The 16,462-nt window shown below is 42.4% G+C and overlaps 1 protein-coding gene across 4 annotated transcripts in view; it reads right to left on the bottom strand.

Moving 5' to 3' along the window:
• ryr3.S (ryanodine receptor 3 S homeolog) overlaps nucleotides 1-14,519 on the bottom strand; it is a 254,374-nt gene extending 239,855 nt beyond the window's left edge. For all 4 annotated transcript variants that reach the window (XM_041574388.1, XM_041574389.1, XM_041574390.1 and 1 more), the window contains exon 1: nucleotides 14,284-14,519. In XM_041574388.1, the coding sequence (XP_041430322.1) occupies nucleotides 14,284-14,331 (48 nt within the window). In that variant the 5' untranslated portion in view covers nucleotides 14,332-14,519. The remainder of the gene's footprint in view (nucleotides 1-14,283) is intronic.
• Nucleotides 14,520-16,462: the final 1,943 nt, after the last annotated feature.

The raw sequence follows: 16,462 nt of genomic DNA, 5'->3' as shown, positions 1-16,462 counted from the left end.
CATGGTTTTTAATTGCTGATGAATTATTAGCACCTAGTACATAGCACTTTATTGGGTAATCCAGCAATGGCTGCCCAATAATTGAAGCAACACTGGGTTAGTAACCTTTAACCAATCAATTGAAACTGTTAGTTTCGACACTGCTGCACAGATACTTGAATTTTCTCTAATTGGTGGTCAATTGAATAGAGAGGGGTTTACTTCTTTTCATTTCTATAATACATTATTTTGGTAATCACACCTCTTTCGTTCGGAAAACGTATTGCTTTTTTAGGAAGGTACACTGAACAATTCTTTCTTTATAAGGGTTCCTTATTAATATCAATTACTTGTTTTTTTTCTTGAAACATGTTATTTTTTACATTTTTCTAAACTTGAAGTGTAAATAGCCTTGTTAAAATATTTAGGGATCATTCAGGGCTGAAGAAGCAGCTCCTGTAACTGCTGAGAAGGCTCCGGCAATGTACAACTACATTGGGTACTGATTGGGTAAAAATTCCCGTCGGATCGGGGCCACGTCTTTTCGTTGATGCGGTCCAATGATTCGACCACCCATATGCCCCTCCATTTCAACCTCGATATCGGGGAGAGATCCGCTCGTTTTGCGATGGCCAACTTTACATATTACACAGATCTCTGTGTTCTTAAAGGTGGCCATTCACAGGGAGATCCGCTCGTTTGGCGAAATGTCGCCAAATGAGCAGATCTCTCTCCACTTTACCCACATTGAGGTGGGTGATATCGGGCTGATTCGATCATGGGCCCTAGAGCCCAACGATGGGATCAGATTGGAGGCCATACGGGCAGGCGGATCGCGGGACTGCGTCAACGAACAGATGTGGCCGCCATCCAACGGTATTTTTTACCTGGCCCGATCTACATCTGCCCGACTTTTGGCCAGATATCGATCGGGGACGCCCATCGGAGGGCCCCACACATGGCCAATAAGCTGACGACTCGGTATGTCTGCAGCTTTTATCGGCCCGTTTATGGGGGCCTTAAGATCAGAGTTGGTTAAAAGGACTTTGCTAAAATAAAAGATATTGTATGTTTGCCTGAAAATATATAGAAAAGTAGATTTGTGTTGTAATCTAATAAATAATCAATCACCATAGATGTTGAAATGTTACAGCCGTACTGAGCTTACATGGGATATTATACTCATATGGCTGAACCTTTTTCTTTCTCTCAGTAACACAACTCTTTTTAGACTTTGTGGTAAAGATGGACAGCATTTTGTCACAGATCTCATTCTAAAGCAACATCTTACATCACTGCATGATTCGTAGCCTTTAATAGAATCAGTAGACTGATTGTGATAAGAACATGGATTTTTTGATAAATGGATATCGTTGGTAACAGAAAACTGTCCATATTTATTAGGGATGTACCAAATCCACTATTTTTGATTTGGCCGAAGCCTTCGCGAAAGATTACAAATATCGAACCCTAATTTGCATATGCAAATTAGGGGCCAGAAGGGGTAAACATTTTTAACTTCCTTGTTTTGTGACAAAAAGTCACGTTATTTCCCTACCCGTCCCTAATTTGCATGTGCAGAAGGATACGGCCGAATCTGAATGCTGCTGAAAAAGGCCGAATCCCGAATTGAATCCTGGATTCGGTGCATCCCTAATATTTATAGATATCAGCAGAAAAATGTGGTTAAAAAAGGTGAAATCATGATAAATCAGTATCCTTTAAGCAGACACACATCCCACTTTTTCTTAAAATTTGGTCCATCTACCAATTTTTTCATGTATGTGGGGGGGGAAGAAAACCATGTATAAAAATGACTCAATTTGACATGAGTAGCGGAGGTTAACAGCTAAACCTTCTGTGCCCACATCTGTGTTGTACTGTAGGCAATTTAATCAGTCACCCTCTGCCATGAATCCAGGGCAGAATCTTTCCCAAGATGACTTCCATAGGCTGTAAAAATTGGCTGCAGATAATTTCAAGAGTTGACCTTCCAGCTTTATAACAAGAAGTTGGTATTTTTACTGGAGGAAAGCACAAAAACATGTCCCCCAACTTGGTCCAAGTTTCTTAGCAGGAAAGGTATGCAGGTGGCTTGACTATATTTGAGGTCTCTGAAAAGCTCTATGTTGACATATTCCACTCCTTATGGTTTAGGGGCCCCAAGAGGACCTAATTCATATACAATCTCAATATATATTGGTAAAACTAGTCAACCTCTAGACATTTTGGAGGCCTGATATACAATTTGCTGTGAGGCCCAGTAATATCTACAGTACTTATGCCACTGATGGGGTCGTTTCACAATATAAAGCACAATATAAAGCTTTGGATTCAATTGGTGGACTTTGAAAAATCAAAGTTTTTTTTTATTTTTTAAAAACGTTGAATTTTTTATTAAATTTTGTTTGGTCTTTTTTTATTCGAATTTCGAAGTTATGGGAGTTAAAAAAAACTCCCATTACTTCGAAAATTCGACCCTTGATAAATCTGCCCCTAAGTGTCCCTAGTAGACACGAAATGCGTCAGGCCCTTGCTTATAAATTATGGAAAATAAAATGTAAACTTTGGGCGACTTCAGAAAATGAATCGCTCCGAGTGCCATCCTGCTGGAGATTTAGATTCTAGATGTTGGGATGGCAAGGGAGGAAGTACGGAGATATTAGTCGCCCTGATAAAGAGGAGATTTATCGCCGGGTGATTCATCTCCCCAAATTTCCACGTGTGTCTCTGCCCTTATAAGGACAAAAATAATCTTGTCAGACACAGCACATTCACAGTTAGCACTCCTATTATCTATTCTAAAGATAGTAGTGTCACTAACAGTAGTTTCACGGAACATATGACTAAACATTAACTTTTAGCGGGTTATTTATCAAAGTCCGAATTGATCTCAATATTTTCTGCTGCAAACTCCAATCAAATCCGCTCAGGTTTCTTACGCTTATTTATTATTAAATTTTCTTGAAAATTTGGTTTGCGTGAAAAAAGTCAGATTTTCACGATTGTTTTGGAATTTTTCCATCCGATTTTCTCAGAATTTTCACTCGAAAACTCAGAAAACTTCGGGGTATTGAACGAAACCCAGCGCACATCAAAAAATCATTGGGACTTATTCCACTGACTCATATGCAACCTTGACGGGTCTGAAATGCCGGATTTTCCGTTTCTGACTTTTCCATCCTCAGGTTTAATAAATTCCGAAAAATTCATGATTTTTTAAAAGTCTGATTTTATAATTTTTCGTGATTTTTGCATTCGGAGTTTAGTAAAGAACCCCCTTAATGTGCATAAGAAGCAACCATTGCATCAAACACAAGAAGACAGGAGATGGGTGTTTAGAAAAAAAGACTGGTTCAACATTACCTTTTAAAGGGGAAACTGTAGAGGTAGAAAGTAGTGTGGTACAACTGGAATGTGATCTTTCACCCTTCACTTGGCATAAATGGAATTAGCCGTCTCATCCAAAATAAATATAACACAACCGTTCTTTCCTTTGCTATCCATGACAAATAAATGAGTTAAGTTGTTTCTTTTTGTGGTGGGATTTTATGTGTGTTAAATCTATGATATTTAGCGGTGTCGTACGATTAGTGTAAAATCAGTCGCTTGCATTGCTCTCCGCTATGTAAAACCGGAAATATTTTAGCCACGTAATCTGAGACGATGAAAAGAATGTGACAAGTGAGAGAGAAAGATGAAGCGCATTAGTTAGTAAATAATCTGCTGTCTGCTTTTATGTGACATTACAAAGTCAAACTGCGCTAGGCGTCCATAGCCGGGGTCTTTCTGGTAAACACTGACATATCTAAATAAAGAGTAAAAATTCCCCTGCGTAATAAGAGAGCAAGTCAAGGAAGTCCACGCTAAGTAAGGCTTGATAATAATTCTCAACATATGAACGGACGCATTTCCAGGATTTTTTTAGTAATTGGTAAACATCGCCTTTCTTCCATTGCTCTTACTGTTGCAGCCGAAACCTTTTCTTCTCTACGGGGGGAATGTGATTAAAGTCGCAAAGAGAAAAACAATTCGCGCCAATAAGAATAAAAATCCACCTCTCGCAATGTAATATTGTTCCTTAAACTGTTATTGCATTGCGAATTGTAATTGAAGTGCATGAAGGTGTCGTAATTTTTCGGAGCAAACATAACGACTTTTTCATTAAGAAGTTTTATTACTAATGAGGGGCAAATAAATTCACCAGGAGCGAATTTGCATAGAATTTCCGTGTTCTGCTGCCAGCGAGTAAATTCGCAAAACTGGCACAGAAATTCACAGGCATCAAAAAAAAAATTGGACGCACGTCGGAAAAGTCACAACTGCTGCGTGTCAACATTTTTCGGATGCCCGTTGACTTTAATGCGTCAAAATTGACTCAAGCGGCAGAATTGATGCAGGCGTCAAAATTCTTTGCCGTTTTGTGAATTTCACAGGAAATTCGCGAATTTTTCAGAGAACTGAATCGGGACAAATTCACCTATCACTCTTTAATACATTTACTGCGCATTGGCGCAAACTATAAAATTCACAGTCGGTCTTACCTTGTCTTATGGCAGAATTGGCCCTGCACATCAGTAATGGTAGCTGAGGAGTAGGCTTAGAGTGCAGGTAATGGTTTTAAGGAACAACTGCCAGATTCTTGAAAATACTTGGGGGCAGATTCAAGGTGGTCGTCGCTAGCGGCATTTTGCAAGAAGTCTCATTGCAGTAATTAAATGTAATTGTGAAGATTAGTTTGTATGGCCTCACCAAATAAGTGAATCTTACAGTGTATGGCCACCTTTACTGAGCTGCCAGACTGAAATACCAGAGCCATGACTATTAAACTTCAATTTTGGAAAAAAACTGTCAAAAGTAAAACATGGAAAGCAATTGAAAAAACATCTTTTTCTGGTGTACAAACTGAAAACAATTGAACTGAAAAAAAAAGAGTTTGGAAGGTGAACAACCCCTTCAAACATCAAGTTTGGGAAAAAAGCAAAATAGTTGAATAAAGCCTTTATTTATGGAGTACAATCTAAAAATTGAAAACGAGCGGATCTCTCCCCGATATGCCCACCTTGAGGTGGGCAATATCGGGCTGATCCATCGGATCCTAACGAATAGTAGCGGGTGGTCGATTCGCGGGAACGCATCAACGAACAGATGCGGCCACGTTCTGACGGGATTTTTAGTCCCATCCGATCGAGATCTGGCCGACTTTCAGGATCATATTGGGTTTGATTCTTTAGGGATTTGAGATGTTGTGACTTTCTACTTTGGTATTTCTTTTGTTTGTTTGTTTGTTACAGAGAACATATACAGTAAATTCAAATCATTTTGGGGGGAAAATAAAACCTCAAGTGCCAAAGGCATTATGAAACTGAACACATTACATAAAAGCAACATTACAGGTGTATATATTTCACTATAGCTTCAGTTTCAATAGCAGCAGGTAACAGATTAAAGCTTTAAACATGGAGGCAGTTGCCATGGCATCGGGTTTCCCACAGGGAACATTATGGCCGACAGATACTCTGGCAGTCAGTGTCGGACTGGCCCACAGCGATACCTGGAAAACTCCCGGTGGGCCCAGGTGACAGTGGCCCCTCAGGCTGCTAAACATTTGCCTATTTCATGGCCATTCCCTATTTCTATGAGAATAAAGAGACTAAATAGATGGAATAATAGATTATAGTCTGTAAAGAAAAGACACTAGGAGAATAGAGGTTGAGTGAGGAGAGGAAGAATAATAATAGTACTGAGAGTGGGCCCCTTGACTAAGATTAACTGGTGGGCCCCTAGTCAAAGGTTTTTTGGTTGGGCCCCTGGTGTCCCAGTCCGACACTGTCCGGCAGTGAAATGAATGACAGTTGAACAATCTGCCGACTTTACCAGGTCACATAAATGATGTCTGAGCAGCAAAACACTGAAAGAGAATCAGGCTGAGCTTTTAGGCTTCTTTATTCATGAAGTCACATTGCAGTAAAAAGTAAGACTACAGAATTTTCGCGACATACGATTTGCATTGAGGAACAAGGATTGGCAATTCCACCCCATAAAGCAGAACAGCACTTGACTGCCCATCTAGTGAAATGCCATTGAATGTACTGAGTGCACAGGTATCCGCTTCGATAAAACATAAACCCTGACTGCCCGCTACTGTACGGTTGCACCTCAATTTTATAATCCTGCAGCAAACGGTTTCTTAGATTTTATGCAGTTTTTTCGCAGTCCCCTGAAGAACCAAGGTTCGGCTATAGAACACAATAGTTTGCAATTTTGATTTTATTCTGCAAAAAACAGGGTGAGCGAATGGGTGGAAAGTGGGAGAACAGACAGGGAAATGGCCCAATCAGTATTGCCTCAGGAACAACACGACTAAAGGTGGCCATACACTGAGAGATCTGCTCGTTTGGCGATGTTGTCAAACGAGCGGATCTCTCCCCGATATGCCCACCTTGAGGTGGGCAATATCGGGCTGATCCGATCGTGGGCCCTAGGGCCCAACGATTGGATCCTAACGAATACCAATGGGCGGTCGGATTGCGGGACCGCATCAACGAATAGATGCGGCTGCAATCCAACTGGATTTTTTGTCCCATCCGATCTCGATCTCGATCGGTGAAGCCCGTCGGGGGGCCCCATACACAGGCCTGTCTGTCGGCAGCTTTTATCGGCCCGTGTATGGCCACCTTAAGCCATGGGGGCAGATTTACTAAAGATCGAAGTGGCTAATACTAAAGATCAAAGTGACTTTTCGCCGCCCGCAGGAACATCGGCAATTCACTAACAGGTGCAAGCGCCAATTGGCGCCGTCGCTAATATTCATTCACACTCCAGGACACTCTTGCCTCTGGCAATCGAATGTTACTCCACAAATTCACAAAAGTGCGGATTTTACTGAACGTTACCTCTTCTGCCAGTGAAGTTTCACGAAGCACAAATGACCACTAGCGCCTCTTTGCTATGAAATGCTCGCATTGCCAAAGTAACGCTAGCAAAAAGTCGCCAGCGTTCGATGCCCAGGACTAAACTTCGCATTTTAGTGAATTAGTGTATTCGTATCACATTTGCACCTGGCAAAGTGGGGCGATGGGTGCGAAGCTGACGCTGTCGAACATTCGCCCGTTAGTGAATCTGCCCCCAGATAAAAAAGTATTTATCAATGGGTGAAAGTTCATCCTTTGATAAATACGCCTTTCAAAATCCCATAGAAATGAATGAAGAGTGGCGGAATTTCACTGTGGTGAACTCTAACTTCACTTTTTGTTAAATATACCCCAGGGAGTCCTTGGGGAATATTTATCAACGACTAATCTTCTAAATTTGAGAAGCTAGTTACAACAAACAGCATGTTCAAAAGAGGATGGAAAGAAGTCAATGGTAAGAAAGAGGTTAAAAATCTGATTTCCAATAGCGCAAGTTTTAGGGCAGAGACACACGGTCAGATTCGGGGAGATTAGTCACCCGGCGACATATCTCCTCTTCTTCAGGGCGACTAATTTCCCCCGACTAATCTCCCCAAACTGCCTCCCTTGCCTTCCCGCCGGCTAGAATGTAATTCGCTTCCGAAGTTGCCTCGCGAGGAAACTTCAAGCGACTTTACAAAACGAAGCGTTCCGAGTGTCATCCCATCGGCGATTTAAATTCTACCCGGCGGGAAGGCAGTTCAGGGAGATTAGTCCCCGAAGAAGAGGAGATTTGTCACCGTGTGTCTCTGCCCTTAAAGTAAAACGACTGGAGAAGATGAGAGGGAAGAAGTTCAAGTTGCAGAAGGATCAACACAAGTGACACTACACAAAAGAAGTGGATAGTGTGGAATATTGTGTAGTAAGATACATTACAGCTGCTAAAGTTACCACTTTTTATGAAATGTATAAAAATCTATTTAAATCTACATATTTTCACCATATTATCTCCCACATGTCCTTTGATACAGAGATAAAACATCCTAAATATAATGGGCAATATGCATAGGATTACCAAAATATGTGGCATAAATGGAATTAAAACAGAAGTCAACGCTCATTTGCATTTTATGTGTGGTAAAGCCCAAAAAAAAAACTACGTTTACCCCAGAATTTGTAATAAGTGCACCTTCTAACAAATCCAAAATGGGTAAATGTGTCTTTCTACTGGAGACTACAAAACTGCAAAGCTGTTCTAGCATTTTTTAAGAAGGTTCTTAAAATCACCCTAAAGCTTGCAATCTATAGCATGATATTGTGTTACAAGTGCCCAACAGTGGGGTAAATAATAAAGAATACTGTATAGGTACATGTGCATTAGTGATGTGCGGGCCGGCCTGATACCCGCGGCACCAGCGGGTTGTGCGGGTTCGGGCCAAAAACGCACCTTGCACTGCCAGTCTGCCGGCTTCCGATTTCCTTTTATTATAGAAGCACACCCTATTGCCCGACCCTTTTTGTGACTTCATCGGCGGGACGGGTCGGCGCGGGTCTATAAAAGGAACCTGGAAGTTGTGGGCGGGCGCAGGTGGAGGGAGGGCGGGTCGGGGTAAAACCCGACCCTCACATCATTATTGTGCATCACTTTCCTGACAGTGCTATCCTAGACCATACCTCCCAACTGTCCCGTTGTCAGAGGGACAGTCCCGCTTTTGACAGCTCAACCCGCAGTCCAGCATTTGTACTGAAAACTCCCAACTTTCTCTGCACTGAACAGCCAGAAAAAGAAACAACGTTTCTAACTTAATTGGCTATTGGCAGAGGAGCCAGAACAGCCACCAGGTGCAACTAAGTTTTGTAACAATTTTGAGATAAGCAAATAAGTAATTGTAATAATTTAGATAAACAGGTCTCTTGGGAGAACTTAGACTCACAGTTTAGGGTCAGGGCACACAGCAGATTCGGGGAGATTAGTCACCCGGAGACAAATCTCCTCTTCTTCGGGGAGACTAATCTCCCCAAACTGTCTTCGCGCCGGCTAAAAAGTAAATCGCCAGAGGGATGGCACTAGGAGGGATTTGTTTTCCGAAGTCACCCGTTTCCTCGTGAGGCAGTTCAGGGAGATTATTTGCCCCGAAGAAGAGGAGATTTGTCGCCGGGTGACTAATCTCCCTGAATCGGCCTGTGTGCCCTGACCCTTAAAGGGCAATTCACCTCCATTAGCAAAAAATGTAATAACTGAAAACAAAAAACACAGAAATATGTTCAAATTTTCATATCCTGCCAAATTTTGTAAATGAACATGGTAACTAGGGGGTGTGGCCACAAAAATGGGCGTGGGCAAAACATTTCGCCGCCCAGAAGCTTTTTTTGTCCCTCTTTTAATTACCAAAATGTTGGGAAGTATGTCCTAGAGACAACGGCCCTTGGTTTAACATACACAAAATACACAACCTTGCCTTCTAACATCCCTCATAAACTCATGTATAGCCAGTTAAAGGAACAATAACGTCAAAAAATAAAAGTGTTTTAAAGTAATGAAAATATAATGCAGTGTTGCCCTGCACTGGTAAAACTGCTGTGTTTGCTTAAGAAACACTACTATTTATTTATATAAATAAGCTGCTGTGTAGCCATGGGGGCAGCCATTAAAAGGAGAAAAGGCTCAGGTTACACAGCAGATAGCAAATAAGCTCTGTCTGTCTAATAGTGTTATCTGTTATCCATTAGTTAACCTGTGCCATGTAGCCATTTTTCAATTTCCGCCATTGCTCCACAGCAGCTTGTTTATATGAACTATAGTAGTGTTTCTGAAGCAAACACATCAGTTTTACCAGTGCAGGGCAACATTACATTATATTTTCATTACTTTAAAACATTTACATTTTTTTGTGTTACTGTTCCTTTAAGAATTGCTGAACAAACGTATATAAATAAAATATAAATAGATAAATAAAAAGATGCTAGATGTGTGTTTCCCCTGCCCCAGTGCATTATCAAATGATATCATTTCTGCTAAACTTCATTCAACACAAAGTACATTCTGAACTCATAAGGGAGAATCCAATGAGACATCTCCCAACAACTGCGCAATGAAAACGCCTTCTACCAATGTAAGTTGAAAGTCAATGGGACCTATGAGATACTGAAGTTACACTCACAGTCTGTTATTCTATGACGCTCAATGCTTGAAGCTGTCGAGTTATTAGATTTCGTGGGGCCCCTTTACCTCCTGGGCCCCCCAGCAGTCACAGGGTCTGCTTCCTCTGTAGTTACGCCCATTGGGGCAGAATTACTAAAGAGCGAAGTGGCTAACGCTAGTGACAATTCACTAGCCACCCGCAGGGACTTCGCCAATTCGCTAACAGGTGCAAGCGCCAATTCGCTAGTGAACCAGACTGTCGCTAGCGCAGTTTCAGACCCTACCGACAGGCGTATTTCGGGGAGATTTAGCGCCCTGACGACTAATCGCCTCTTCTTTGAGGCGACTAATCTGCCCGAACCGCTTCCTCTTCTCCTGCACCGGCTGTAACGAGAGTCGCCTGCGTTATGACACAAGCGTCGGTTTGTTTTCCGAAGTTGCCTCACGAGGAAACTTCGAGCAAAGATTAGGGTGATTAGGGCTAAGATTAGTAAACCTAAGGGCTCTTACACACGGCTGTTTTTACCTGTGCTCCCCTGCATTGCGCTTTGTTCAGTTCAGCCGCAGGGGCGCGCAGGAGTAGACGCACTCAATTATTGTCAAGGGGGCTTTACTCACACAGACGCATGTAAGCGCCAAACGCAGGTGAAATGCAACATGCTGCACCCCAACCTGTGTTTGGTGCTTACATGCGTCTGTGTGAGTACAGCCCCCTTGACAATAATTGAGTGCGTCTACTCCTGCGGCTAAACGGAATAAAGTGCAACGCAGCGGAGCGCAGGCAAAAACGACCGTGTGTAAGAGCCTTATGCATCCAGGCCATGTGCACTAATTGGGAGTCTGATCGATTTCAATATTTAGCAACTTTCCAAATGAGACCCATTCTGATGGAGTACGCCTACTAATTAATTAATTAAGGACCTAGGGTCTGAACCCCTGTATCTTTGACAGCTAATAATCTGAGCTGGCTAATTAAAGGAATCTATACAAAATTCCTCAGCACACCACTTACTTGCTTTTCAAGGCTGCATACACTTTCTGGCTGCTTCAGAAACCAAATAGTATCCAGTCACTTTGTATGGAAGGGGCACATCTACGGCCAATGCCTTTTCAATCGAATTATTGGAGCAGAAAAAAACAGCACAATGCACCCGAGGAAGAGGGTATCCCCCAAAAGCTTGCGCTGTTTTTTCAGCTGCAATAATTGGATTGAAAAGGCATTGGCCGTAGATGTGCTCCTTCCACGCAGAGTCACTAATTAATGGTATCTGCCTCATAAAGTAAAATATGGAATAACTAAAACGTCCCCGTTTAGCCAAGAAATAACAGAAATTACAGAAAAGTATGTTCAGCACAAACGCTATTGCCCGTCCTAGTTCCTGCTCAGGAGAACTATTTTATTACACAAAGTACAAGATAAAAGGGGTTCCGCTGGAAACTGCACTTGAAATATATGTGAGCTCCAAGGCAAACTTGAACCCAAAGGCCACGATATTCCAGCTTCCTTCTAAACAAATGCAACGCCAGCTGTTCATTCAAAATAATCCAAAATTTACAGCTGCATGCACATTCATGGGATGTTTCTTACGTAACTTTAAATGTATCAATAACAGCAAGTCTATGCAACAAACTGCAAGTCTATGCAACAAACTGCAACTATATGCAACAAACCAACTATATGCAACAAACTGCAAGTCTATGCAACAAACTGCAACTATATGCAACAAACTGCAAGTCTATGAAACAAACTGCAACTATATGCAACAAAATGCAAGTCTATGCAAAAAACTGCAACTCTATGCAACAAACTGCAAGTCTATGCAACAAACTGCAAGTCTATGCAACAAACTGCAAGTCTATGCAACAAACTGCAAGTCTATGCAACAAACTGCCGCTGTAGGTTCTTACTGGCCGTTACTTCAGCTGATGCATTTGTACATTCAGAGGATAAAACAAGGAGGAGAATGTGCCAGGGGCATAAATATCTCTGGTTGTTGCAAGTAAGACATTATAGCAAAGGCAAATTGTGATCGATGGTAAGAGACAGGCTGTGTTGTAATGCGAGACATGTGCTACACACGGACATTGCTGAGAGAGAGCCTGGAATTCAGCGCATATCACACACACTTCATCATCAGCAATAACCGCAGCACATGCATCTCTAATGGTTTAACAGTCCTTTCAGGCTGAACATATCCTTTGGCATTTAACCGTTGGATTGATGGGGAAAGAGCTAATTCACCCTCTGTCTGTGCATCATCATCATCATCATCAGAGGTGGAGGAGGAGCTGAGAGCAGTCATCATTAGTAACACATTCAGCAGCAACAGTGACACGACTAGATGTTACTGGCCGCAAAGCAAATTCAATTGTAGGGCCTCCAACATATCCAGAGGTTGTCTTTTTTAATAAATTGCTCATCAATTAGGGCCTCATGTACCTACTGGGGCCTCCTGCAGCCGCAGGGTCTGCCGTCTCTGTAGTCCCGCCCCTGAGCAGCGAGCAAGGAGCTCTTCCTCTACTGATTCCTCGTGCACAACAGTTTGGATCTTTATCATTTATTTAGCCGTCATGTAACCGTTCCACCGTATTGCATAAGCCTTGGTGGCTTCTTATCCTATGAGGTTTGTAACGGCACTGAACATCAGGGTTGCCAGATTTTTCAAAACCAGCCAAAGTCGGCTACAAAACCAGCCAAGAGGCACTTCAAAAGTAGCCCAAATGGCACAATATTTGCAGTAAAAATAAATGAATATATGTGAAAATACACCATTTTCAAATGTTTACCGTTGAGTCAATTTTTCCAGCAAAACGGGACAGATTCACCCGTCACCAGGGGGGTAACTACAGAGGGGGGCCCAGGAGGTATAGGGGCCCCATAAGGCCTAATACAAATATTATATATATATATACTGGTCCTTTGGGGTCTGGCCACACGGGCAGATTAGTCTCCAGACGACAAATTTCCATGATCTGCCTTCTGCAGTCTAAAATGTAAATCGCCTGGGGGCAGGCACATGTAGTGGTGAGGCAATTACGGGCGACTTCGGAAAACGAAGCTCCACCAGGCGATTTTTATTTTAGCCGGCGGAAGGCAGATCGGGGAGATTAGTTGGCGTGAAAAAGAGGAGATTTGTTGTCTGGTGACTAATCTCCTCAAATCTGGACCAGTAACGTAAAAAAATATATAACAACCAAGACATATGTAACTTTAAAATCTGTGAATGTGCTCGTGTGGCCAGACCTTTAAGAGTAATGGGAGAGTGGGGTACAGAGCCCCAAAATCTGGTAATGGCCGACTTCTACACAAGTCAATCCCAGTGCATGCTGGGTAGTGTAGTCTTACATTCAACTTGACAGTTGGCAAATTGTTAAAGAAAAACTACATTACCCAACATGCATTGGGAAACAGGCTTGGGCAATAAATAAAAACTACAAACCAGCCAAAAAGGCTCAAACAGGAGCCCAAATCAATACCTTGGCTATTTTGTACTTTTAAAACCTGCCTGGCTTTAAATTAGTAGCTCAATTTGGCTGGAAACCCGCCAAGCTGCTAAACATTGATCTGGTTAGTGGATATTTAGCGCTGATGAAGGAGCGACAAGTGGATGAGCGAACTACTTTCTACTCCTGAGTGATGCGTCTCAATAGGAAGTGCACATCCGCGGCTCTGCCTCATCACCCAGCGAGCGAGCTACAAACGCCACAATCCGTCGGGAGGTGAAACTGCAGCGATTTCATTTTTTTAATTATCAATTATAACAGCGCCGAGTAATTAATTGTGACGAGAGTTAATTAGTGATGTTACGTCACAGCTTTAAGCTCCAATCAGAGTCCAACAGGGAGTCAAATCAATTGGTCACTGGGGAAAAGGTCACGAGGCGACTGAGAGGTTTTTATTGGAGATTATTCCTCCCGGATCCCTTATCCGCAGCCCCGACAGCTGCTCCGTCCCACCCACATTATTATTATTGTCTATAAATGAGAGAAAACACAGGACACGGGAGTCGCGTGCGACAAAATCTCGGCTGCAGCGACAATCGCTTCCCTGTGAGTCACAGTCGCTAATTCTAACGCCAAGTGCAAAGTTTTGTTCCTCCCATTAACCCCTCGTGTCCCGGAGCCGTTGGCAGAAGGAATAAAATAAAAAGAGACAAGTGGGTCGGGGGGGGTCGGGCGAGTGAGTGACAAGAAGAGGCGAGTGAGGAGACAGGAGGGTCACGTGACACAGAATGAGGCGGATAGAAAATAAAAGGAAGAAGAACTTACAGTTCGGAGGAATTGGATCTCGTCCTCCACTTCAGCCGCTTCAGCCATTAGTTCTGAGGAGGAGACGGGTCAGTCCGAGTCTCTGATTCTCCTCCACTGGCGACTCTGCCCGGCTCAGTCTTCTGCTCTTTCTCCCTCACTCACATTTGCATAAAACTCATCCCCCGCTCCTTATACGGACACCACACACTGTCTCTTATTTCTCTACTGTCTCTCACTCTATGTATGTCTCTGTCTGTCTCTGTATCTCTCTCTCTTTGTCTCTCCCTCTCTGTGTATCTCTCTCTTTATCTCACTCTCTCTGTCTCTTTGTATCACTTTCTCTCTCTGTCTCTCTCCCTCTCTCTGTATCTTTGTGTCTCTCTCGCACTCTCTTTATCTCTTTCTCTCTCCCTCTCTCTCTGTATCTCTGTCTCTCCCTCTCTGTATCTCTCTTTATCTCTCTCTCTGTCTCTTTGTGTATCTCTTTCTCTCTCTGTATCTCTCTCTCTGTTGCTTTGTATCTCTCTCTCTATTTCTCTCTGTATCTCTGTCGCTTTGTATCTCTCTCTCTATTTCTCTCTGTATCTCTGTTGCTTTGTATCTCTCTCTCTATTTCTCTCTGTATCTCTGTTGCTTTGTATCTCTCTCTCTATTTCTCTCTGTATCTCTGTCGCTTTGTATCTCTCTCTCTATTTCTCTCTGTATCTCTGTCGCTTTGTATCTCTCTCAATTTCTCTCTGTATCTCTCTCTCTCTCTCTTTGTATCTCTCTTTATCTCTCTGTCTCTTTGTGTGTGTCTCTCTCTCTCTCTCTCTGTATCTCTTTCTCTCTCTGTATCTCTCTCTGTTGCTTTGTATCTCTCTCTCTATTTCTCTCTGTATCTATCTCTCTCTCTCTTTGTATTTCTCTCTCTCTCTCTTTGTATCTCTATCTCTCTCTCTGAATCTTTCTCTTTCCCTGCATCTTTTTCTCTCTCTCATCTTGCACTCGCACACTCCAAAACATATACACCCACAGCAAATCACTTATAGACACTACAGTCCTCCCCAAACATTAAGTACTTTCATATGTAATTACTTATAGAAATAAAATCATTGTATTCTGTGCAGCTTCTCTCTACCCACAGTGTACTCACCCCCCCCCCCCAAACACAAAATGTTGCCCCTCTTTACACTGGAGCAATTGAAATCTCTAGGAATATTGGGGCAGATTTACTAAAGGGCGAATTAACTAACGCTGGCGAAACTTCACCAGCATTACCGCTTTCAGGGACTTCGCTGATTTATTACAGGCACAGTCCTAACTTCACTAGTGAAAGAGACAGACGCTAGCGGTGATTTGCACTCTATCGCCACGTGAACTTTCGCTCTGGCGAATGGACGTTACTCTGCAAATTCACTAAGATGCGGATTTTACTGAACGTTAGCTCTTTCGCCAGACTTGCCGTCACCAGCTCAGACCAGGAGAAGTACATTGGAGTGAATAGATCTTCCTCATTCTTCTGTCACTTACATTATATTTTTTAGTGGAAAAAGTTTCTAAATTCCAAAAAACTCTGGCGTCTTTTCCTTTTTTCAGAAGAATAGTCTGCAAAAGTCCTTATATTTTATTTTTGGGTAACCGGGTTCCCCCCTACATTTTCTAACATATGGAACATAAACTATACAGTGGGCTCATGTGTAGGGCAATATAACAACTCTATTGTCTTTATTAAGGTTCCCTGGACTTGTGTAATGTAATGTATTTACTGCAACATATACGTCCATTCAACTTTATCATTTCCCGCCGTATGCAAATTAGCCAACGCTAGCGCATCTACAGTTTGATTGCCGAATTAACGCTAGCAAAACTTCACCAGCATTCGGTAAACTTCACATTTTATTAAATTAGCGTTGTCCTAGTGAATTTACCCCTGGTGAAGTGTTGCGAAGCCGTCGCTGGCAAATTTTCGCGGTTAGTTAATTTGCCCCGTTAATTTGGGATGCTGACTATACCATCGTTAGTAGAGCAGTTAAGAAACAATATGGCTGAGACAGTTCTTTTCCCTATTGTCATTTACACAAATGTTTTCAGCTTTGTTATCGTTGTGTAATGATTACACTCTGCACATGTCTGTGTCACTGACTTATTCTGTCATAGAATTCATGTGGATTCACTGCTGGAACACAATCAATACTGACGACTGGAGGTCACATGT

This window comes from Xenopus laevis, chromosome 8S (genome assembly GCF_017654675.1).
Source record: "Xenopus laevis strain J_2021 chromosome 8S, Xenopus_laevis_v10.1, whole genome shotgun sequence".
Classification (NCBI taxonomy): domain Eukaryota; kingdom Metazoa; phylum Chordata; class Amphibia; order Anura; family Pipidae; genus Xenopus; species Xenopus laevis.
The sequence above is the reverse complement of the archived record's forward strand: the minus strand, read 5'-3'. Positions and strand labels throughout refer to the sequence as shown.